Below are 24,218 nucleotides of genomic sequence, written 5' to 3' on the forward strand. Positions count from 1 at the left end.
ACAGGAAAATTACACTGTCTCTGTACTGTTGCCTCAGACAGCTTGACACATCCTCTATGAGCATGAGTAGGGTAACAAATAATGACTAATTTCTCTTAATTGTTTCATCAGCAGTGTTAGATTTGAAGAGTGTTGTTATAATTAAGCATGAGAATTAGAATCTTCATCATCTTAACTCTTATTGTGTAGATCATGCGGGTTACACTTACAATCTAGCTTCTCTGGTAATTTATTTTCACCCTGTAAAACTACAGTATACGTATATTTTATACAAAAATTAGTCATACTGCAAACATATTTATCTCTGTATACTAACACCTTTATAGTTAAAAAGGCCTAAGGGAGCAACATTGCTTTGGAAGGGAAATTAAAAGAAAATCTAATAGTGCTCTTTATCCTCTGATTCTTATAATTGTTGAGAGGAGAATTTAGCTTCACAATAGTGAAGTGAATGCCTGTCATTGTGGCAAAAGTGTACACGCATGTGCTCGCACATGTTCAGTCTGTGGAGGGCAAACTTAACAATGCTCTGGCTAGCTCTCAGTGACCAAATCAACTGAGTCTTCAAGAAAAATAAGATTAGGACAGGAGAGGGTAGAGGTTGCAGCGCTGCTCCTAGCAGCATAAGCAATGAATGATAATGCTTGTATATATATAAGAAGAGCTGCTTATCGATTGCTTACTTTTGCTCTGCAGGTTGCTAGCAGGTCACTGGGAATTCCTACCTCCAAAATTTACATCAGTGAGACCAGCACAAACACCGTCCCAAATACCTCCCCGACAGCTGCATCTGTCAGCGCGGACATCAATGGAATGGCTGTCCATGTATGAAAGCTGAGTTATCTAAACTAGTGGGTTATAAGTTGAGACTCCAGAACAAGAAAAGTTGATATGTATTTATCTATTACCTAAGGAAAACAACCTTTAAAAGGCAATTTCAGGCTAAAGATACCTCATAACTTCTTTGCCTGCTATAACTACTAGCGTGTTAGATGATGAATGACCTTTTTTTTTTCCCAAGTTGGTCAAAACTCTCCTTCAGTCCTTTTCTAGTTCTGCAATAGGGTGTTTGTGATTACTCAAGATGAACAGAACAAAGCCTCTATTTAAATAGCTAGCTTCTTAGTAATGTAAGTGGCCTTATCTATAACAAATATACTGTGCTGCAGATGTTAATAGCAGATGGTTTGAGGGCTGTGCTCCAGAACTGAAGATCTCTCAGTGTTTATATGCTTAAAGCAAGCATCCTTCTGTAGCAATGGTGTGGTCATGACTGTTGCTAATTTAGTGAACTTGCCAATGCATATATTTGCAGGATATGTGCCTTTTCTATTGAAAAGAGGAATTTAGTACTGATCGTTCTCAGGTTTAAAGAAAAGACAAAGTGTACCCTGTAAAATAAAAACATTGGGCTGTTTATATTCTCTGCGCAGCTTGTCCGAGTAGGTTGAATTTTGCAAGAATATTTTTTTTCAGTGTTATGGGTTCATCTTGCCTAGATATGCTAAGGAGTCCTGCTATGACCAGGAACAGATAAAGTTACTGTATAAATTGGTGGACTGCTGATATTTTGTGTCATGGTATGGAAAGTTCCATGCTGTACTTGAGATACCCTTCTGCTATCAGCACAGCCAATCTGTTTTAAAATTCTTTTCAGTCAATGTTTCTTCCTATATAGCAAGATATCTGTTAGTGAACTTTGTTCCTTTTTATGATATGCCAAAGTCCTAAAGGCAATATTGCTTTAAAAACAGAAGGTTCTTTGAAACTTTTATAGGGCTCTTAATACTATGAGCTGACTTGTCAAATCTTAAAATATTGCTTCTTTCTCTCTTTGTTTTTAGAATGCGTGTCAGACTATCTTAAAAAGAATTGAGCCCATCAAACAGTCTAATCCCAAAGGATCATGGGAAGACTGGGTAAGCTGTTTGTGTATCCGTTGAAAGACAAGTGGGCATTGTCAGAGATTGTTTTAATTGGCAAACCCTGCCTGCAGGTATGTCTTCCAGGCCTTCTGCATCTTGCCAGCAAAGATTTGAGCAAAGGCAGTGAAACAGAAAGCTGGCAAGGGAAGTAAACAAAGATTTCAAGAGGTCATCCCCAAAACATCAGTTTTGACTTTAATACTGAAATTTCTCCCGACCGAGTAAAAGTCCTGCGTGGTTACATTTATCTTTGTAGCCAGGCTACAGTCCTGAACAGGAAGAAAGCTGATTTGTAGTGAAGGTATTCTGTGACAAAGATGACTCTTTGTTGAGCTGCCATCCACCTCTTGTAGTGCTCCTTGGCTGCAATATCTCTACACCCTCAATAGTGAGAGATTGGTGTGTTGTAAGGCTCTCAGGCCATTTTCAGATCTGAGCTCTTCTCTTCATGGGAGGAGCTTTGACTTTGAGGTTTGGAAATTGGGATAGGATTTCCCCTGGCCTCACTGAAGTCAAGATGGCTGTCAGTTTAATCTTTGTCTCTGAGGTTGAAAGTCTAACCTGTAGCTGACAGCCAAACAAACAAGAGAAAATCTCAGCCCTCTGCCAACGGGCAAGTTTTGCCCTTGGTAGCTGCTGACAGGACTATTTGGGGAAGAAGCTGCTTCATGATGTTTCCCTTGGCACTGCTGGTGCTGGGTAGCGTGACAGCTCTCTGTTCACCTTCTACCCGTGCTCTCCTGGAAATGTGTTTGGGGTAGCTGTTTTGCAGGGTCTGGTTGGACAATTACTGTTTTCAAACTCTTGTTCACTTTGCCAGATTAAAGCCGCCTATGAGAACTGTATTAGCCTGTCAGCTACGGGGTTTTATAGGTGAGTGAATATCCACACTGCAGAGGCACAGCTCTTACTCAATTGTATCCAGGGAAATTCTGGGAGGATCTACAGCCCCTATCCCTCCGTCACTGCTCTAACTTAGGGCTGCATGCCCTTTCCTACCTAGAAATATTAAGCTGAGGTTAACGCTCTCCTGGCTGGGGAGAATTGGTTCCTGATGGAGCAGAGCTGCTGGGGCCAGATTCAGGTCTCATGTAAATCTGAAGTACACCTAACTTCGCTCTAGCTGACCTAGGTCTGAGGAGGCATAAATGAAATCAGAGCTTTGCCTGGGGCTCTGCTCTGGCAACCTCGTGACTTAGCGTTGCACTAGAACTGTTGTGCAGGGAAAAAGGAGGCAAGGGTTGTACTTGAGGACAAAGGTACTTATGACAATTGGCTGAAGCGGTATCCTGTCTGTTGTGGCATGAGCAGATACCAGTGTTTTCAATTTCATTCTCCTACTTCAAACTCTTGCTCCTTCCTGTGCAGTTCTCAAATGAGGTATTTTTCTTTGTCAGCTTTACTGCTGGAGGAAAGCGGAGATCCATCATTTTTGAGGCAGAGGGGTTGACATAAACTAAACGCAGTGTTGAGAAGAGCCTATTTAGGACTAAAATACAATATCAGCTCATTTCTGTTGCATCTCTAAAATTCGTTTTTCACTTAAGCAAGTGACCGTCAGTATTTTAATAAACCAGTTTTCAGACAGAGTATAAGTAGCCAGATACAAAGTTTGCCATGAACTGTGCTTAAAATCAGTTCTTAGCTTAATCCAGTTTCTGGTTCAGCTTGATTAAGCTCTGAAACTCGGTGACCTCCAAGAAATGTTCAACTGCACTCTACAAGCACAAGATTTGCTACTGGATTGGTGGGAATGAGTTCATAATAAAATCACAAGCCCCGAGATTCATCGGAAAATAAAGATGGCTAAAATAGTTTGATAGTTTCAGTCATGTTTTGGAATACAGGGCAGCTTTAGCATTTCTATTTATAGTTGTTAACAGTTTTCATTTCTGCATAGGCTTGATGGAAGGGATGAAACAAAAGTGAATAAGGATTTCGATAAGTTACAATGTATTCATTTTGACTGTTCATGGAATGAAATGTGGTTTTGTTTTTCTTTGTATCAAGAATTCCTGACATTGGCTACGACTTTGAAAAGAATGAAGGGAAACCATTCTGCTACTTCAGTTATGGCGTTGCTTGCTCTGAGGTTGAGATAGACTGCCTGACAGGTGACCATAAGGTGAGGGAGTCAGCAGTGAAATACCCCTCTGATTAGGTGAAGGAAACATTCACAGGGAGTTAGATCAAATACTGGGTGTTAGCCTGTTCCTAGCTCTGTCATTGGTCTGATGTGACCTTCAGTAAATTCTTCAACTCCTCTGTTCCACGGTGCAGCAATCTGTAAAGTATAATAAAACAATAATTATCTACCCTGTGGGAATATGGGGAGGCTTAATGAATGATTGTAAAAGTTACTGGATTTGCTTAAGTAAGAGATAGCAGCACTGTGTTAGCACAAAAGAACATAAATGTACTGGAATTGAGTTAATCATTACATATAGCACTGAAGACTTTTAGAAAGAAAGAAAGTAAAAAAGAAGAAAAAAAACAAGTAGGTCAGATTCTGGTGATTATGCTCAGGTACAGAGCACTAGTGCTAGCTGCCTGGAACTGATATAAATTGAGTCCATTTGATCTCTGTGGAAAAGTGCAATGAGTTCCTTTGATTTACTTTAGAGATGAACTCAGATTAAAAGTCAGCACGAAGAGCTGAGCTGAGATAGATTTCATAGATTTCTAGATTGGAAAAGACCTTAGAGATCATCCAGTCCAACCGTCCCTAATCCCCCATTAAACCATATCCCTAAGTAGTTCATCCACCCTTTTCTTAAACACATTCAGGGATGGGGACTCAACCACCTCCCTGGGCAGCCTATTCCATTGATAGGCTGCCTATTCCATAGATAGATTGTTGAACACTGGCCAAGTGTGGGTAGTGGTTGGAAACGTACATTACCCCTTCTCATACAAGACCATGGTGTACCAGTTTCAGTTCTGTGTTGATTTATTATTTATTTCTGCCTTTTAGAACATTCGCACGGACATTGTTATGGATGTTGGTACCAGTCTGAACCCAGCCATAGATATAGGACAGGTAAGTGAAATGGTGTTGCTATTTCCACCATGTTAAAGCGATCACACTACTCTCAGACTTTTCTAGATGAGCCGTTATCTCTCTCCAGGTTGTGCCTTTGCAAACAGAGCATTTCAAACTTGGGTATCCAGTGAGGCATTTCAGGCTAGCCATGAAAACCAGTTTGAGCTACACTTAACTATGCAATAGGCACAGAATTATGTAGTGAAATATCCTGTTGGTTTTGGTTTTTTTCTTTGAATATTAAGACTACAGGATATTCTCCAGTTAACCACCACACTGATGCTTTTCAGCATCTGCCTTGCCTAAGAAATGAATCCAGAATTTGTCTTCAGATATGTCTTCTTTAACCCTTTTAATCTTCTTGTCCTTTGAATTGCCAACAAGCAGAACTTATTCAGTGCTAATCTGCCTGTGAAGGAATCAATATTTTGGCATCGATTTTTGTTTTTCCTTGCTTCATCGGAAAATTCCTGTCCTGCATTTACAGCATATCTGTTTGCATGTATTTGTAAATTGCTTCACCTGCAGGGAAATGCAGCCGCATCTATACAGGAACATGGGAATTGTGCAAAGGTGCCAAGCTGTACTTAGCAAAAGGGACAAGGGTTTAGAGATGAAAAGTGGGAAATTAGTTGGGAGGGGAGGGCTGAAAACTCCAGTGGAAATAGTCACTGTTTGTTTTTGTGCAGGGAAGAACAACAACAACAAAACGTAACCTTGTTTGGATGTGTTTGTAGATAGAAGGAGCATTTGTCCAAGGCCTTGGGCTCTTCACCATGGAGGAGCTGCGCTATTCTCCTGAAGGGAACTTGTACACTCGAGGGCCTGGGATGTACAAAATTCCAGCGTTTGGAGACATCCCAACAGAATTCTACGTGTCTCTTCTCCGTGACTGTCCAAACAGCAAGGCGGTTTATTCATCCAAGGTATACCTGCAAGAGCTTGCTGCTCTATAGCTCTGTGAAGCTGGGTGTGATAAAGTAATGATGCATGTGCCTAAATAGTTAATCTTGTTATACCGGCTTTATTCTGGGATCAGGATGTTTTCCCATTCCTTACCAGAAATACATATACTATCCTTTATAGTTAGGAAGAGCTGAAATAACCTGCGCGTTGCCGGCCTGGTTGTCTATTAGGGAGAACTGACAGAAGTGGCTGTGCTGTGCCAGTTCTTCTGTAACAGAGGCTGCCAGCCTCCCCCTGCGTGTCAGCTCCCTGGTTGCCCTTCTCTGACACTAGAGCCACCACTGCCGATAACGTTTCCAGCAGTGTCGTTTCCCCAGATCTGATATACCAAGATCTTGTATCTGAGTTTTCATATTTTGCTTTCTTTACTGTTTCACAGTGCTTCTGTCAGCCTTAAAGGCCCGTTATTAATGCACGTGTCCTTCAGCTGTTTCCACGACAGTCAGTGCTGTTCTCTGTGGTTAGTGAGGGCTGCACAGAGCAGAACTGGATGTACAGCATCAATCAACTTGTTTTACTTGTGGTTCAATGGAGCATTTAGAGAGGCCAGCCAGCATCCTTATCTGTATATGCCCGGTCTGGTTCCTCACCCTTTCCCTTGTCCTCTGTCGCAGCTGGAAGTCTTCAGGCGGCTCCAAGCAGACCAATGTTCTAATGCTAAGGCTTTAGGCTCTACTCTAAGGAAGGCCCACACTCCTCCAAGGCTCAGGAGGAAATGCCTCACCCTTAGGAGTAAACACCCTGCCTTAAATAGTCAGGAGTCATGTGATTTGCTAGATGGGTCAAGGCTATATGTCACTTGACCATCCATCTCCCAGAGTGATTGGCTGAATGCTACAGCACCTGTTTCAAGGTACCTTTCCCAGTGTAACGAGCTACAGGTGTTTCTTAGCCTGCATAGGGAAAGAACCTTCACAGGATGCTGCAGCAGCCAAAAGGTTTCTCCACAGTCCTCTCCATCCATCTGTCCACAGGATTGTCTTTATCAATGAGGAGAACTATTTGGGTGATTAGTGCTGGTGACAGAATGAAGAATAAAGGCGTTGAAAGGGACCTCAGTACTAGATAGTACTTGTGTAATCTCTGAGGGAGGCATTTCTGCTGGTTTGCAAGGACCATCAATGATGGAGCCACCATGCTCTCTGCCCAGACAACTCACCACTGCCTTATCTGAATTCCCTTTGCTGCAGTTTTAGCACCATCCTAAATGTGGGGAGTGAGTTAGTCCCTTTTTCTTTATAACAGCCTTGCTGTGTTAGAGAGCCTATGTTTTCCTACTGCCTCATCTTTAAATGGTCTGGGGGTTGTTTTAGCTCAGTCTTTGCTCACTGATCACACCTGGCAGACTGGTGGCTTTTATAGGTTGGTATTTCCTCACTGATCACATCTGGTAGACTGCGGCTCACATCTGGAAGGTGAGGAGCTGTTTTGGCTTGGCCTTCCCTTCCTGATCATATCTGGAAGACTGAGAAATTACAAAGAAGGAATGAGAACAATTCCGGCTTGTCATTTAGGGCTTGCTCACCTTTGTTAGCCTCAGTATTTCCAGGGCCAGGACTGTTTTTGGCTGCAGCCTCACTCTTGCTTTTGTTCTGTCTAGGCTGTGGGAGAGCCACCTCTGTTCCTGTCTGCCTCAGTGTTTTTTGCCATTAAAGATGCCATCTATGCAGCGAGGAAGGACTCTGGCCTGACTGAACCGTTCAGGCTGGATAGCCCTGCCACCCCAGAGAGGATCCGCAATGCTTGTGTGGACATCTTCACCAAAATGGTAACAACTTCTGGTTTCATAGTCTGCTCCCTAGCGAGACTACTCCACGTGGTGTGTGTGTGCTGGTTACAGTGGCCCAGGTCTGGGATTAGGGCAGGATGGGGAGACTTTGGCCCTACTCAAGCAGCTGGCTTTCATTTCATGGGTGTTTTCCTTCACTTAACATGCCACCAAATGAGAGACAAGTCCACAGACCAGCATTGCTAGGGCTTCCATCGCACGAAGGGCTGCCACACAGTATTGCTGAAGCTGCAGTTCATCCCTCCATCCTCCAGGTCCTGTCTGTAGAACAAAGGCATTGACTTCTTGTCCTGATGCTCCTGACCATCATCTCTTAGAGGATCATGACCGCTAACATATCTTGCAGGTTCACTTTGTAATTTAGTGGTGTCTCTCAGGGAGGGAGGGAGAGTAAAGTGTTACTGAAAATGCTCCTTTCTGCTGAATGTTATAACCACAGGAGACTCCTTAAAGGCTGTGGGCATGATCTGAAGGAGTGCAGGATTTAACCTTGTCACTGCCTCTTCATGGACTCTTTGCCTGTCACTGTGTTGTGATAGTGCTGCATAGGAGTGGGTCCCTGCAGAGAGTTCAGCTCTGGAGTCCCCAACATAAGAAGGACATGGAGCTACTGGAGCGAGTCCAGAGGAGGGCCACAAAGATGATCTGAGGGCTGGAGCACCTCTCCTATGAAGACAGGCTGAGAGAGTTGTGGCTGTTCAGCCTGGAGAAGAGAAGGCTCCGGGGTGATCTTATAGCAGCTTTCCAGTACCTAAAGGGGGCCTACAGGAAAGCTGGAGAGGGACTTTTTACAAGGGCGTGTAGTGATAGGACAAGGGGCAATGGATTCAAACTGAAAGAGGGGAGATTTCGATTAGATATAAGGAAGAAATTTTTTACATTGAGGGTGGTGAGGCAGTGGAACAGGTTGCCCAGAGAAGTTGTAGATGCCCCATCCCTGGAAGTGTTCAAGGCCAGGTTGGATGAGGCTTTGGGCAACCTGGTGTAGTGCAGGATTCCTCTACCCATGGCAGGGGGGTTGGAACTAGATGATCTTTAAGGTCCCTTCCAACCCAAACCATTCTATGATTCTACGAGTCCTGCTGATTACTGACGGAAAAAACAGCTATCTGTCCATGTGGACACCGTCCAGGCTTTCGTCAGCTTGAACCTCACTGTGGATAACAGCAAAAGCTGGATATCTTAGTCCTTCTCACCTAACGCTTGCATCACTGTCTGGGGAGATAGACTGAGAAATGACTTTGAGAACTTGCACAAACAATTGACCATCAGGCCTTCAGCCAGAGCCAGGCACAGCCTCTAATAGAAGTGCCGTGAGACAGACATCTCTGTGCTTTGAAAGACTGGGATATGAGCTCAGATCTTCAACAGTACTAAGTCACCTACCTCAAAGGGAGCATGGCGGGGCATACCGAACCTAGGCTAGGACCCTCACTTGTTGCTGCTGTTGCTAACTTTTTTTTTTTCCTTCTCTTTACAGTGCCCTTCTGCTGAGCCAGGGACCTTTAAGCCATGGTCTGTGCGTGTGTAAAAGGGAAGTTTGAGGAGCAAACTCTCCTTGTGAAACTGAGCTTACACCAGAGGGACCACAAGGCAGTAGGACTATAATGGAAAAAAAATAAATATCTGTGTTTATGTGGCTCATCCACTGATTCATGGAGCTTTCACATTTAATTGTCCAATCATTGTTTTCCCTAAGGGAGGGAATTGCTGGCAGACTATAGCTGTGATGTAAATTCAAACAAAGAGTAAGTGGAAGGTGATGTTATACAGGTGTAATTGAGGAATCTTACAGGTTTAATTTAAAATTGCTGCAAGGATGGGAGACATGCTTACTACCAGACAATGTGAAATAGCAGGATGGTGGTTTCTTTTTTTTTTTTCCTCTCTGCTATGGGGAAAAGATGGATTACCTTGTGATGCTATGCCAAAAAGGACTTAAATGCACTGAACCCAGACAAACAGTCCTCTAGCTGAGATGGGGAAAGGCATGAGAGGTGCTGAGGAGGGCTGGACCCTGTTGTGTCCCCTCTGCACACAAAGCCAGATACACACTAGAAGATGATGAGGAGGAGTTCTGATGTGAGTTAACGATGATGGTCTTACCTATGTATCAAAAGTGATTCAGAGGAAAACCCTCAAATGTTACCAGTAGCTGATTTATCCTAAGTTAAATGAAGATTGCTTTGTCTGCACCAGGGTTTTAATGAATTTTCAGTTCACACGTTACCTTGTCTTCTCTGATTAAAAGCAAAACTTAGAGATATTCAAAGGGCTTCCAGCAAGATGCTGATTCATTTGACGCGCTCAGCCTTTTTTCCCCATACCTCCACATCTTTCCTTCATCTTTTAAATAGGAGAGAACATCTGAGAAAGCACCTTAGAGTAACAGAGAATGTTACTGGTCATTATTCGCAAGGCAAGGGACAGGACTGGGACCGACACAGCTGGGGGTTAGTTGTCTCTGGGTGCCCTCTAGGGTCAATCCCTTGCTGTTATGCCATGGCCTAGCGTTGTTTTCAAGACAACTCTTAGTTTTGCTGAATGTAAGAGAACAGGCATCTTTTGCTACAGGGACTGCTGGTCTGAAAAATGTGCTGACTGTGTGATGACCTCACGTCTTTTGGGTTGAATGCATTTTTCATGTTGGATTTAATGCTGGCCCTCCCTCTGCACAGGTTTTGTCACTGTCAGATTTAACACTGTAGCGTCGTATTATCTCTAGGTCATGTCAGCCATGTACTGTACCTGTTCATCATGTGCAAACTTTTATCCCTTTCTCTGGCCCATAGCTTTATGAAAATGTCCTTTTTCTATTTTTGCACTCCTAGGGCCATCAAAAAAATATGGTGCAAGAGGATGTGACTCCATTGCCTTATATAAAATTTTGCTCACATACATCCTGCTTAAAATCAGCCTCCATCTTAGGACTTAACAATGTATGCACAGTTTGAAATATTTTTTCAAAGCACTCCAGGGCATATAGTTTGGAAATGCATAGATTTATTTCTCATCTTCAAATATTATAGTTCTACCATCTGGGAAAAGGGCACTTGTACCTGTGAGTTGCAGAAAGTATTTTGTGCCTGCTGGGCTTGCTGTGTAATTGTTTTATTAATTGAAGTATGACATTGGTGTTTTGTAGGCTGTGAGGTACTGGACAAAAACACTATTTTGCTTTCTCCCGAAAGTTGGCGATATGTAAAAAACCTCTTAGAGAAGAAAATGTGACTGTTTATGTGCAAGAATTGCTATTGGAGCCTGTGTATTCCTGTTCTTGAATGTCCAGGAAGGGACACAATATACAAAGTCTGTAAGGTAGATTGATATTGGCACCGTTTCTGCGGCGTTCGACCTCCTGGGATCACCGGACATGCTTGTTCAAACCAGGCCAAGAAGAAGCGCAAAGGGAACGTAATGTGTGTTAATACGGAACATGATGAGCTTCTGGTGTCATCTCAGGGGAAAGCTGCCAACATTCACGAGACCTGCTCCCTGTGAGAGCCCTGGGACAGGACGGGATGTCACTGTCAGGATTAGTAAGTGGTCATTATGCCCCATGGTTCTGGGAGCACCTTTTTCATCATTTCAGAATGGGTTTGTGGTGACTCACATAGCAGTGGTGACTGCCTGGTCAGGTGAAATTTTTTTGAACTAGATTTATCAAAGTTTCTCTTTTGTTATTCGCTTTGTACATTAATTTGATGTGTATTTACCAAGCTATGTGTATATGCAGTGGTCAGAGTGGGCTAGTTCAATGCAGACCTTAGCCTGTGGAGCCGTTTTTGCTGCAGCATCAATTATCCACTGTTTCCCAGGCACCAGTTCTTGCCCTCAAGCCCACCCCAGCTCAGGGCCCTCTTACTACTCTTCCACAGCTGCTGGCTGATGGAAGGAGGAAACATCTTCCTTTAGGGGTGCACTGGAATTGAATGTAGATGATATCAAACACCTGAGGGGAGTGGGGGTGGGCAATGGTACAAAATTAGGGTTACAAAGTAATTATAAAAACTGGTTTTGAAGGTGTAGGGAAAAGGGAAGCTTGGAGACTAACAGGAATTTACAGAGAAATCAGTGTAATACTTGACTGGGCTGTGGGTGGAACGAGGACCCTGAGGAACATGGAGCTGAGATTTTCGTTTCACATCTGTGTCTTAATATTTCATACATTGCTTTCCCATGGGACTAAGTGCCCAGAGAAGCTGTGGCTGCTCCATCCCTGGAAGTGTTCAAGGCCGGGTTGGATGAGGCTCTGAGCAACCTGATGTAGTGGAAGGTGTCCCTGCCCATGGCACGGGGGTTGGAACTAGATGATCTTTGAGGTCGCTTCCAACCCAAACCATTCTATGATTCTATACCTTAGAAAAGGACAGAGACCCACTGTGGAGGACTGGGAAGAAGAGACGCTGCTGCTATACTATAGCCTGACTTAAAATGTGGTCTGCACAACCAAGCTGTCTGAGACAGCTCTCCTGTTGTGAATGCCCAGCCCTGTCCTCTGCGCGGTACCACGTCAGATCTCTCCATGCACATCTTGCTGCTTGGGATTTTGGCTTGCAACTGCTGCAGAAGGGAAAGCTACTTATGAAGAGAAAAATGTTCCTTTCCTAGTACTTTTCAGTGAAATACAGCATGGATGCATGACGAATGTTATATATCATTGGAGATTCACCACTTCTCTCCTTCCGTAACTGTATCCTCAGAAGAGGAATTACACCATCTTGCTAGACTGTAAAGTATTACACATGATAACTACACTTCAGTAATTGCTGTAGCTGGATAATTTGTGGGAGAGTGAAAGGAGACCATCTGATCTGATGTCTTAACACTTTTAATCGCATGTTCCTCGAGACAGGGAGGCTAAGTTTTCAGTAATTGGTTTAGGTCAGTTCTAACCAACAGCTTTCACTATCATTCTTTAATAAGAGTTGTCAAATCCATGTTTTTCTTACATCAATATATATGCGGAATTCTCTGTGAATGTCACAACATTGCAAAATAAAGCTAAAAAATATTCTGGAAACTAGTAAGCTATGGTAAAAGTTGGTCATGATTTGAAAGCTGGACAACTTCAGCTCATCCTTGGTGTTTTGCAAGGATGTGAGGCAGATCAGGCTGGGAGAGGGTGAGTGGTTGCTCCAGGCTACCCAGCTGGACCCAGCAGGTGAGTCAGCTGGAGAGCCTGGGCTTCCACCCAGCCGCACTGGCAGCCAAGTCCAAAAGAAAGCCGAGTCCTTGGCAGCGTTCTGCCAGAAGGACCTTACAGTAGTTACATGGCAGTTTCCCCAGCAGTGCAGCAATGCATCTGGATGCTTCTAGCCACCTCCACTGGGCCCACCAGCTTCTGAGGCAAGGTGGGAGGCTGGCTGGCTGCGTGGTGTGGCTGGTACCTGGTCCAGACTGCCATATACTCATCTCACTGCTAGTGAGCACAGGTGAAAGCTAGGCTTGGGCCATTTGAGTCAGCCCCTAAAGCAGGGAACGCCACTCAAAACTTGCAAATGGACCAAACATCTTGTCATATCCCTGGGGCTCTCCTGAGCCTAAACATGCTGGAGATGCTGGGTCATAAACACAGGAACAGTTCACGAGTACAGATAAGACCAAAAGATGGGTCAGGCCTTCCTGGAGCATGAAGGATTGGGAACACTATCATTGGTTCCTCAGGAGAATGGGCCACCCTGTGTCATATCTTACCTACTTGTGCGGAGTAGACAGACATCAGGCCACACGCTTCATGAGGAGGTTTGTCTTGAAGAAGCCATTGCCAAACCTCTTGGCTCAAAAGGCAGCCCACAATATGAAATGGCAGTGCAGACAGAGCATGTGAGGATGCCGGTGTGGTTTGTATCAGGTCCAACACAACCTCCCCCAAAACACTGGGTTTTCTGAGAGCTGTTTGTCCCATCACAGTTCAGTTCATGCAGTTTTCCAAGCCCTAATGCCATGCGTTTCTCTACTCCTGCAATATTTAAATGCAATTCAGCCACTTAAAGAGCCTTGATACCCTGTCCCTGGTGATGGTCTGTCTCAGCTCTCTGATGTGCCTTCTGAAGCTGTGACATGGACAAGTGCAATATGCAGCTGTGGAATGAGGGTCTGTCCATGACCCAGCTGGTATCTCGAAGTGCTGACATTTGGACTAACGCTCTCTCAAACAGTCCTTCCAGCTAGGGTATTTCTACCAGGTCTCTGGGGTGCTGAGGAGGTCTGTCAGCAAACTGCTAGAAAACGGGAAAGCAGAAAGGTCCCGGTGGTAGAAACGAGCCAGTTGCTTCTTCTGTTGGAGGGACAGCTCGCTGAACATCTGCTCCGATAACCAGCTGTAGGTCCACTGCACTTGCGTGTCAGTGAACTCAAGGAGGAGGCTGTCTGCTGGCAGCCCAGCCTGCCGCAGCAGATGACCCAGCTCCTGTCTGAGGAAGCCGAACACCACCACGTAGTCATACTGGACAAGACAGGGCCGGCAGAGGCTGACGAGCGGCTTCCAAGTCACGCTGGCATTGCGCTGTCCACTATCTAAAACATCCTGAACAAAGCTGCTGAAGGAAGGGCTGCTGCCCATGCCTTTCATGAACGCAGAGATCAGCCTTTGGAAAGGGTCCCTGACAAACAGCACCTTGGTGTAAGACCCTAACATGGCCTCTATCTCCGTCAGGTTGAACTTACTCAGCTGTGTCTCTGGAGCGTACTGCCGAGGGTAGGGAAGCAGCACCGGGATCGTCACGTTTTCCTTCTCCTCTAGCTTCTCCAAAAGCTGCTGCCATTCCTCTATCCCTGTTGATGGCACTTGGCAGTAGAGCAGGTCCAGCTTGGTGCTCACCCTCAAACTCGAGAGCAGGTGAGCTCTTTCCTCCTGGCTCCTCGGAATTGTGGTGACTTTGCTAGATCGGCTGCAGAAAGCTCTCAGTCTTTTCTTCCTGAGCTGCTGAATGTGAAGGAAGGTGTCCAGCGTCAAAGTGAAGCCCTCCTCCGCCTTAGGGGCCAGGTCACCTGGGAAACACCATTTGAAGATGGGGATGAGGAAACCCCAAAGAAGACCTCTGCCCTGACTCTATGCACCAGTGAAGGACACCATGGTGGCTCTTTTCCAGCTATTGCAGTGTGGAAAGTATATAGCACGAACGAAGAAGAGGAGTAGGAGAGGGGAGACCAGCCCTGCCTGGCAAAGAGCTCATTTTTGCTGGGGAAATAGTTTTTGTCCCCAGGAACGTGTGAGCTTGTGGACACCCAAACCCTGCTTTCCCCAAACTGCCGTGTCTGAGCACTGATTCCAACTGTAGCTTTGTGCCATGGACCCGTTCTATCCTAAATCATAATTTTTGCTTTTAATCCTCTCTTTCAACCAAGCTTAACTGAGGTAAGTTTACCAAAGAGAGCCAGAAATGTTCTGAGAGGCCAGGGAATGGTAAATCACTTTGTAGCTACAAATACACAACCCTTTTGCGTCTGTTAATTGGTCAACATCAGCTACCAAATAGATGTGAAATTAAACGATTATTCTTAATGGCCTGAGGTGATTTACGAATCCAAATGATGGAAGTTCTTGCATCACTTTTATATGCAATTTTTTTTCTCCTGTAAATAAAAAGCAAAAAGCAAATAGAAACGAGAAGACAACAAAGTAAATACAAAAGGTGAAAGCAAATAAAAAGACTCTATGACAGTTGGTTTAATTTCTCAAATTGCAGCTTTGCTCCTTACTCTTTATCTTCTTATTTTTGATCTGAAGAGAACGCAGCGAGTTTGAACGCAGAGGATGAACTCCTGCCTGGTGATTTTTTTTATAGCAGCTGCAGCAGCAGCACATTCCTGCCTCATCTGCTCAGTGTAGGCATTTGGCAGCCCTGGGGAGACAGTGAGTTGGATTGTTTCTCCCAGGTCCTTCGGAAGTTAAATATTTCCCACTGATTTTGGGAGGCTGTCACACAGGGAAGAGAATCATGCTTAAAATTAGGAAAAGGACACCCAGAGTGCAGGAAGAAATGAGGCGGTTCCTGAAGCTGCTCTTTTGACTTGCGCAGACCTAAATCTACTGATGATTTTGCCCTGGATTGACTGGGACTGGAAAGGAGGGATGCATTTTTTTTAGGCAAAAGAGACATTAGTCACTGATTTCACTCCTTCCCCCCCAACAGCATTTCACCCTTCCCAGCAAAGGTTTTGGGAGTTTCCTCCAGCAGCCTGACACCTGGTTTCCCCACCTCACCTGAGATCAATGACACCACTAAGGACATAAAACTGCAGGGCTCCACAGCAAGTGTTTTCCTCCATTGATTATCCTGCCTCTGGAGCTGTGCAAACAGCATTCTCCATGCTGTCAGCATTTACCCACCAAAAACCCCCAAAAAAAGCTCCAAGTTGTTTCCACCATGGTGCCCGGACATTACCTTCTCGGCCAGTGGCCAGGCTCTGAAGAAGCAGCCTCCAGCTCAGGAAGACGGCGATGCCCAGGGCAGCCAGGATGACAAGGCGGGGAAGGAAACGCATGTCTCGGGTGCTGCCGTGGCACTGGGAGCCCTATGCCAGTGAGCAGGTGCGGACCTGGAGGAAGGGTGTTGAGGTACCTCCTGTGTTTATTTAAGAGGAAACACACCCAGAGCTGGGTTAAAGTACTGTTTGGGCAGCAGCTCGGCCAGGGGCAGGGAAATGGCCTGAGGCACAAAAGGTGCCTCCTGCCCTGTGTTTACAACATGAGCTTTTTGAGGCTGAATCTGCCTTTTTATTAGATGTTTGTGCCACCCCCAGCACTCAGCCATGCCCCATGGCTGCAGTCCCCGTAAGAAATGAGCTGCATGCCCATGGTCCCATGCAGGGTCTTGCAGAGCCAGATGGGGAAGATGTCCTCCATCCCGTGATACGCTTTGTTCTCTGCCGGCTTTGCTATTTGGTTAAGTGCTGCTCGATGGAACGCTGCTGAGGGGAGCGGTCTGCCCCGGGGTAGGGTGTGAACAAGTGAGTGCTGGGCCATGGGTCCTACCTCTGTGATGCTGGTGGGTCTTTTAAGGCAGTAGCAGGGCAGGAGAGGTGACGTGATGGGACACATCCAGTATCATGTGACAGGTCCATGACTAACCAGGGACTGTAAGTCTGACCTGCTGTCTGTGCCCTTTTCACTAGGGACTGCTTAAAATTTATGACTGCTGCTTGTTTTGCCAGAGCAACCAGAGACCTCCGGCAGAGCAGAGGACCCATTATATCAAAAAGAGGGTGCGTGCACGTTCAGGCAAGCTTACAGGCTGCTCCTGCCCTTTCCCAAGGAGCTGCAGCCTGACTGGTGAGCATGACGACCAAGGCAAAGGGGACTGCAGCAGTCTGGAGAGCGTGACCTACCCCCACTCATCCCCACGGTTATCATGGTGACAAAGACTTCAAAATCAGGGAGTGATTATTCACAAATTGCCTTTTTTACAGCGAGAGCTGCCGTCTGCCACCACCAGCGTCCTTCTGCCGGCCAGGCCGTGGGCTGATTCGTGGCAGGGATGCGGTCTGGCTGACGGACTCTGCAGCTGCGAGGGGCTATAGTGGCCAAAGGAGAAGGAATCATTGCCTTGGAACTCAGGGAGAGCAAGGGGGCACATGGGGCACGCAGACCTGGCAGGGTACCGAGCCAGGCAGAGCCCAGCCAGCACGGGCACAACGCCTGTGTTGCATGGGGGCTGCCAGTGAAACAACCTTGTATGGTGGAAACCCACCTCCTAGGAGTTCTCAATGAAGCCCTGTCTTGTGCCACGGGTGGACTCCCTCTCCTTTGGAGAGCAGAGCCGTGATTTTCCCACCAGAGGGTGCTCTACGCCCGAGGAACCCCCACCCAAAGAACCTCCGTCGGCCTCCGGGCCCGGCGATGGAGTCGGGGTATATCCAGCGCTTTCCCGCCGCGGTTCAAAGAACCTCGTGGTTCATGAGGTTCGTGGTTCAGGATGGCCACATTTGTAGGTTTTAAAGTCTTCTGGGTCTCCTTCCAGCCCTGGGAACGCTTCTGGGACCCTGGGCAAGGCTGTGAAATGCTTTTCATCTCTCAGCGTGGAGGATATGTTTCCTCTAGGTGGTGGTCAGGTCTTGTGGCCGGACCCGGCTGCACATGTCCCTGCAACTTGTCACCCCAAATCCGAGAGAAGTAGGGTACAGCTCAAGGTCGGGGTGCGTGGGGGTGGGAGTGAATGGCCACCCTCTGCTTCCTTCCCAGCAGAAGACATTAATTTTATTTTGAGCTGTAGTGCTGTGCTTACCCCTCCCAGCCCCATGGGTCTCAGGGCAGGAGGCTGCTTGAGTGAAGGATAAATACTAACAGAAAATAACTGTTTCTTGTGTTACTGTAGTGCTGCCCACCCCACAAGGGCTGCTTGATTGTCAGGAAATGACACGCAGGGCTCTGTACAGCCAACATTCTTTTTCCCCAGTGCAGGTTAGCTGGTGTGGAGAGCAGCGCCATGCACCTTCCTTGCTCCATCTCACCAAACTTTCACTCAGCAGCACTTCTTCTCTGCAGTTCCTAAAGCTGCTCTTAGGTGGCTGGGCAGCAACATCCGTGGCCTGGCCGCACACCTGAGCAGCAGAGCCCAGCAAGGGCTGCTGCAGGAGCCCGTCCAGCCACCAGTGAGCCCACCTTGAGCACAAGGAGGTCCTTTTTTATTAACGCTCTGCTGCAAGGTTGATAAACACAAGGGCAGAAGGAACTCTGCAAGTTCTCTTAGTTTAGCAGGTGGCAGCAGCACGTGCCTTCCTGTGTTAAAATATAACATTTCAGCGGGGGCTGTCCCAACCGCAGCCCTGGTGAGCAAAAGCGCAGCTGAAACTGCTAGGGAGAAAGGCAATTTATTTTTATTTTGCAGCCATAAGGCAAAAGCAAAGAGATGTTCTCTGTCTGAGGGGCAGAAAATACAGTGAAAAACCCCCTTTGCTTTTTGTTGCGAGGAAACAGCACATAAAAAGTTTCATTATCAGTGTGGGTCTCTCCAGAGAGCAGGGGACAGTGTCTGCTCTGCGTTCATGACCTGCAAACAGGAGGAAACTCCTCCTGAGCTGCTTGGGGCTGGTTCTGGGGAGCAGCTGCTTTGCTGTCGCTGCTGCAGCTGAGGGGTTGCCTGGGAGCTTGTGCCCCAAATGCAGATGTCCCTTTGTTAGCAGAGATAACTGGTTAACTTTGTCACCTGGAGGTCGAGCTCCCCCTCGGTAGAGGCAGTGCCAGGGCTGCGCTAAACTCTGCCCATGGGTCGTGGGGCCTGATGGGCTTTAGCGTCTGAACACCACCCAGATGCCCGTGGGAAGCCCCTGTGGTAGTCTCCATCTTCCTCCCAATCAACAGGAGCTCTAATGGACCAGTGGGTGCAAGGCCCCCCTTGCACAGCTAACATTGCCCCGTGGCCGCAGAGCCGCCTCCCAAGTACACCCGAGACCACTGTGGAGGTGGGTATGGGGAAGAGAGGAGGAGGAAACTCTCCTCCCTCCAACTAAATTGTATCTGCCATTTAAACGGTTAATGCAATGATTTTTTTTTTTTTTCTCCAGATTTTCTTTTTTGTTATTTTTTTTTTTTTTTAATCCAATGTTGGAAAGTTTTCTATAGACACTTTAGATTTAAATTTACTGCTAGGCTTTCCCTGGTCATCTTCCATGCACAGCTTAGAAGGGGCCAGCAAGGCTGAGACTGCAATTCTTGGACTGAAAGGCTTCCTGCTGTATGCTGTAGGGAGGCAGCACCCTTTTCGGGAGCAGAGGCTGAGCCACGCGTGGAAATACGCTTGCATCCTACTACTTAATGCAATTACGCAAGGGAATTAATTAGGGAATGCATTTGAAGCTTCACCTTTATTTAGGAAAACTCTTACTGCCATGAACATGAGAAAAAGCTATTCTCTTTTTCTCTACGTCAGCAATAGGATCACCCGAATAAGGATTTCCAGATTTAGCCCCACCGATGGCTCAAGCTGGCTTGCCTCGGGCTCCCTTCATTTTTTTCTCATAGGACGCAAATCCTTTGGAGATATTCTTATATTTTAATAAACATCCTCGTCTTCAGCCTTCCCACATTCCTCCCACACTTCCAAATTTTGCGAAGTATTGTCTTGTGTGACCGTGACCCGTGGGCGCTGGTGTGCCGGTCCCCCCGCCTTGTTCCTTGTTCCTCTTCGCGCCCGCCTGCGCTTGTGGGAATGTGAACTTTGTGAAGTGATGGCAAACGCCACCTCGTTCGGCAAGGGATGTTTTTACATTGCGAGTAAAGGAAGAGAGAGTAGGAAACCTTCTTCTTCTCCCGCTTCTTGTTTGGAAATTCGGATCCAAGATCTATGTTTTGCATGCAAAGTTGGGCCCGTTGCTCGGCAGAAACGTGGGAGCAGCCGGAGGAGGAATGAGCTGCCCTGCTCCCAGAGCGTCGTTTAACGTGGAAAAGAGACTCTTGCCTTTGGGAAGGACAGTCCTGAGAGCAGGGCTGCCGGCGAGTGACGCGTTACACCGAGTGGAGGGGAAATTCCTAGAAATCAAACCAAAAAGTCGAGGGGGGAAGTGGGTATTTGTGGATAAACTGGGGTGGTGTTGCACGATGAGCGGGTGGCTGCTTCTCCATCGCATCTCCTAATTCCCCGAGCTCTTCTCTGTGTGCTCATGGAGAAGCTTGGCCGCGCAGCTCGCTTCGATGCCAGGGCACAGACTTACCCCATTGCCCGCCCACTGGACTGTCTTGGTGGCAGGCACTGCTCGGGATGAGGTTTAGCACAATGCATGAACCAGAGCACGTCTGTAAACATCGACTCCTTCAATCTTGTGATCATTTAAGAGACTTGACCAAAAGCAGTCTGTTCTTGGCTGCTTTTGGGCTTTCCTGGTGGGGATGATTTGGGGTTTTCTTCTATCTCTAGCTCCTGCCAGACGTGGGCAGCTGTGGGGTAAACCGAACTACTCGGGGCCCATCTCCATCTCCTCCAGCACTTGCACCCAACGCTGCCACCGAGCCACCAATGTCAATGGTGGGTTAGAAAGGTGGATGTTTGTCCTTCTGCATCGGGCAGAGAGCACCAGGCTGGCTTTAGGCAGGTGGGGAAGAAGCCAGAGGCCTCAGGGTCTGCCCCATGCAGCAGCATCCCGGGACTGGCCAGCGCTGGACCAGAAATAGTTACGCAAGGCGGAAAGGAAAGGAAAGCAAGTTCACATTGCACCCAAGGAGAGGAGCAGGTAGGACAATGTTTGGAGTGGTTGTACAACTCCGGCGCTTCCTGTTTTCCTGCGGGCAAGAGCTGTGATTGTCACTTCTTATTCAGCTCCTCATCCTGGGAGGAAGACGGTATCGGGCTGTGCGGGGGCAGCAGGATGTTTATGTGGGAGGCTGAGTCAAGGTGCTGCTTTTAATACTCCCCAGAGCAGAGTCATTGGGGGAAACGTACGTTTTAGATTTTTATTTTATCTTATTTTTAAAAAAAGGCCCATAAACATCCAAAGCGTTTTGCAATTGCCACGTGGGCTGCGTGGCTTACTGCCAGCGCTGAGTGACACTTTTTTCTAAGGCTGTTACACGAGGATTTTACAAGGTGCCGTGAACTGTTGGTGGTTTAGTGAGGATATTGAGAGGTTTTGCTTAATTACTACGTAAGCTGTTAAATTTTGCGTTGCCTCAGCCGGGCCTGCATCAACGTGAACACCTGACTGTGGTGGAGAGAGGCTGAGGCAGCTGCGCAACCTGCCCAGGAGACCCTCTCTTCCAGCTTTATTAGGGGTAAGGGCATTTTCCTGGGAGAGGAGGACCAGGCGACTCGATGAGCCCAAATATCGTAAAAATGAAAGGGATTCCAGCCATTATGTCTCTGTGGTAGCAGATAGGAATCTTATGGGAAAAAAAAATAGTGTGTGTTTGGATCCACATGTGCAGGGGAAGGATGTTCATGGGACTAGCGGCCACCACCTCCAGCCCAGCCCAGCCCATCCTATCTCCTGCCATGAGGCTAGCAGCCATCACCTCCATCCCAGCAGCTCCTCAACGGAGCTTTGTGGTGCTGCCTAAACAGCACAGGACTTTTTACTGCTGAGAATTTCTCTAACCAGATCTCAGTCTTGCTTTACATCCCAAGCATCTCCCAGCCCCTCCTGGCCTCCCTCTTTCTTCCTCTGACTGTTAAAATGCAGCAGCATCTCAGGAGCTGCAAAGAAACCTGAAGCACTCGCAGACAAACCAGGCAGTGCCCGTGTGTGCATGGTGGTTTGGGAAACCTGGTCTTTCACCTTTTCTTTCTCATTTATTTTTAATATGAAGCAAGTCTTGTCCTGGCTGTTACGTTCCTTAACAACATGTGCTTTAGGGTGTGACTCTTGGCTGTCCTTTACGTTTTAGGGCCCTGACTGCAAGAAACAGCGTAGGTAGATGCTTATTTATTCCATCCAGACACTTTGGACCACTGTTCCCTTAGGGACCACAGTAAGAGGAGAATCCACAAAGCATCCTTGGGAGCCGCTTCTCCACCCCACCAATATGGAGGCAAATGATGTGCTTGACCCCTAGCTTCATGGAGATTAACTTTTTTTCTTGAGTGGCCACAGCGGCACTGCTGGGGGCTGCACGGAGGAGATTTGGGTCTGAAATGTCTCAGGTCCTTCTGGGAAAGAAGTGGTGGTGGTGAAAAACATTGACATGATGGGAAGGAAATCTTGGATGTAAAACATCCCTCACCAGAGCCAGACTTTGATCTCCCTCTTGAGGTCCCTGAAGGGAAGGGAGGTGTGGGCTGGAGGGAGATGGACAAAGCAAGATGGAATCTTGTGGGATTTGGGCTCATCTCTCCCATGGGTCCTCTTTTGCTGAGCCTCAGCTCCCTTGCTGCAAAACAGGTATTCCTTCCCCAGTCTTCACACCCTGTGCCTGCCCCGTTTTTTGGGGGGAAGCACTTTTCCTTCACGTTTACAGCAGCGTTTTCCCCTTTTTGCCTCATTTTTTGGTGCCACTGCGTGGCTGGGTGAGGAAGGCTGTCGCACGCATCTGTTGCTGGACGTGGGGGGATGGTTTCTCAGGCAGCTTTTGGCTGAGGGATTGGTTTTTGCTGATGCTCCCCGAAAGCTGAGCTTGTTAGAGGGCGCACCCAGACATCTGCCCATCGCTCATGGCCTCTCCCGAGAGCCACTGGCTCTTGGTTCTTTTGGTGTTTTCTTGGTTGCTGTTTTTTTTCCATTATTCATATAGCAACTCTTTAAATATAAGAGCTCTCTGACTTTTTCTGAGTGACTTTTAGAGGAGGCTGCAGCACAGCTCACTTGGGCTACCTCCTCCACACCTGCCTTTGCGGGATGTTATTCCTGATGAGTGATGTTTTCGGGAACTTTGTGGAGTCTCTGGTCCCGACTGTTTTACTACACCAGAAGTGGCAGGGGGAAGAGGGTTTAAGGTCTGTTTGTTTTACTTTTTTGTCCAGACAATAAGGCAGCAAATACTCCCAGCTTGTTTATATTTGGATAAGGCTGCTCTGCGTCCTGTGAAAGGAAAATGACACATCTGCTTCTCCTGGGGAGAGACAGTGTTGGGACAAATGGACTTGGCTGCAGGCAGGCATGACTGCCAGGAGCCTCTTGATGCCACTGGTGCGATGCATGGGGTGGCCTGGGTGCTTTGGTCCAGCTGGGGAGGGCACAGCAGCGGCATGACTGACAGTTTCTTTCCCTGTTGGTGGCATTAGGGTGAGGGGCAGACCCACAGGGAAGGCAGAGCTTGGCCCCCAGCACCAGCTGCCACCGTACGGCTGCCACCTCCTCCCCTGCGGGATGCAGGGCTGCAGGATCAGGAGGTGGCCCTCATCAGTCTTCCCATCCAACAAGTTGTTTTGGATTCTGGGGGATGTGAACCACAAACTGAAATTCCACTTTCCTGCGTTTTTCCCAAAAGCACGGCACCTCCTGGCGTGATGCTGCGCAGGGAAAGGGCAGGAGGCATCGCGGGAGGTTCAGCTGTGGGGATCTGGGCTGGCTCTGCTTGATTCCCACCATCCTCTCCTGGGGCACCGGGCACCTGATCCTACCTGGGGCCACCCAGCTCGTCACACCTGCTTGTCCCCGTCCCTCACTGTCCCTGAGCCTCAGGCCTTCCCGCAGCTTATGGGATTTAGCCGCTGCAAACAGGAATGGCAGCAAAGCTGGGGCTGAGCCAGTGAGGGTCAATGTCCAGCCCTGTGAGCCGGCTGGGAGAGCCCCTCGCCTTGACACAAGCCTTGTCCGAGCATGAGCAATGGCAGGATTCATTTGGGTGTACACCAAACACGGCGTCTCCACTCGGTGACACCTTCCCAGGGGTGTGGGAGCCTCTCGCCTGCCATCCGGCCACGCAGAGCTGAGGGATGCTCTGCCCTCCTCTCCTCTATGACCTAACCGTCTGTACATTTGGCATTTCTGCAGATATTTTCATTGTGAAAAAATAAAAAAGCCTCTCCTCCTCCTCCTCTCTGAGGAATCTAGGTGACAGGTACAGGTCGAGGGAATGGCCCTCCATGAGTTCAGGGCTTTGATGGACCCATCTACCGGTACT

At 47.4% G+C, this 24,218-nt stretch overlaps 2 protein-coding genes across 2 annotated transcripts in view; one reads left to right on the plus strand and one right to left on the minus strand.

The window, feature by feature from the left end:
* Positions 1-9,254, plus strand: part of XDH (xanthine dehydrogenase) — a 51,336-nt gene extending 42,082 nt beyond the window's left edge. Inside the window, exons 30-37 of the mRNA XM_086629914.1 lie at positions 697-825; positions 1,845-1,919; positions 2,746-2,798; positions 3,936-4,050; positions 4,900-4,965; positions 5,706-5,894; positions 7,535-7,702; positions 9,204-9,254. Of these exons, the coding sequence (XP_086486040.1) occupies positions 697-825; positions 1,845-1,919; positions 2,746-2,798; positions 3,936-4,050; positions 4,900-4,965; positions 5,706-5,894; positions 7,535-7,702; positions 9,204-9,254 (846 nt within the window). The remainder of the gene's footprint in view (positions 1-696; positions 826-1,844; positions 1,920-2,745; positions 2,799-3,935; positions 4,051-4,899; positions 4,966-5,705; positions 5,895-7,534; positions 7,703-9,203) is intronic.
* Positions 9,255-13,904: 4,650 nt separating this feature from the next.
* Positions 13,905-16,213, minus strand: LOC147529291 (carbohydrate sulfotransferase 9-like). Its single transcript, XM_086629921.1, has 2 exons — positions 16,114-16,213; positions 13,905-14,716 (listed from the first exon to the last, which is right to left on the minus strand). Exons 1-2 carry the CDS (start codon positions 16,211-16,213, stop codon positions 13,905-13,907), a joined length of 912 nt encoding a protein of 303 aa, XP_086486047.1.
* Positions 16,214-24,218: the final 8,005 nt, after the last annotated feature.

This window comes from Tauraco erythrolophus, chromosome 2 (assembly GCF_009769465.1).
Source record: "Tauraco erythrolophus isolate bTauEry1 chromosome 2, bTauEry1.pri, whole genome shotgun sequence".
Taxonomy (NCBI): Eukaryota; Metazoa; Chordata; class Aves; order Musophagiformes; family Musophagidae; genus Tauraco; species Tauraco erythrolophus.

Bases quoted from the DNA above. Each gene is read 5' to 3' on its own strand.
- LOC147529291 (XM_086629921.1), bottom strand. From the start codon at position 16,213: ATGCGTTTCCTTCCCCGCCTTGTCATCCTGGCTGCCCTGGGCATCGCC. The intron at 14,717-16,113 runs GTAATGTCCGGG...GGTGTTTCCCAG, and splicing joins CCTGGCCACTGGCCGAGAAG to GTGACCTGGCCCCTAAGGCG.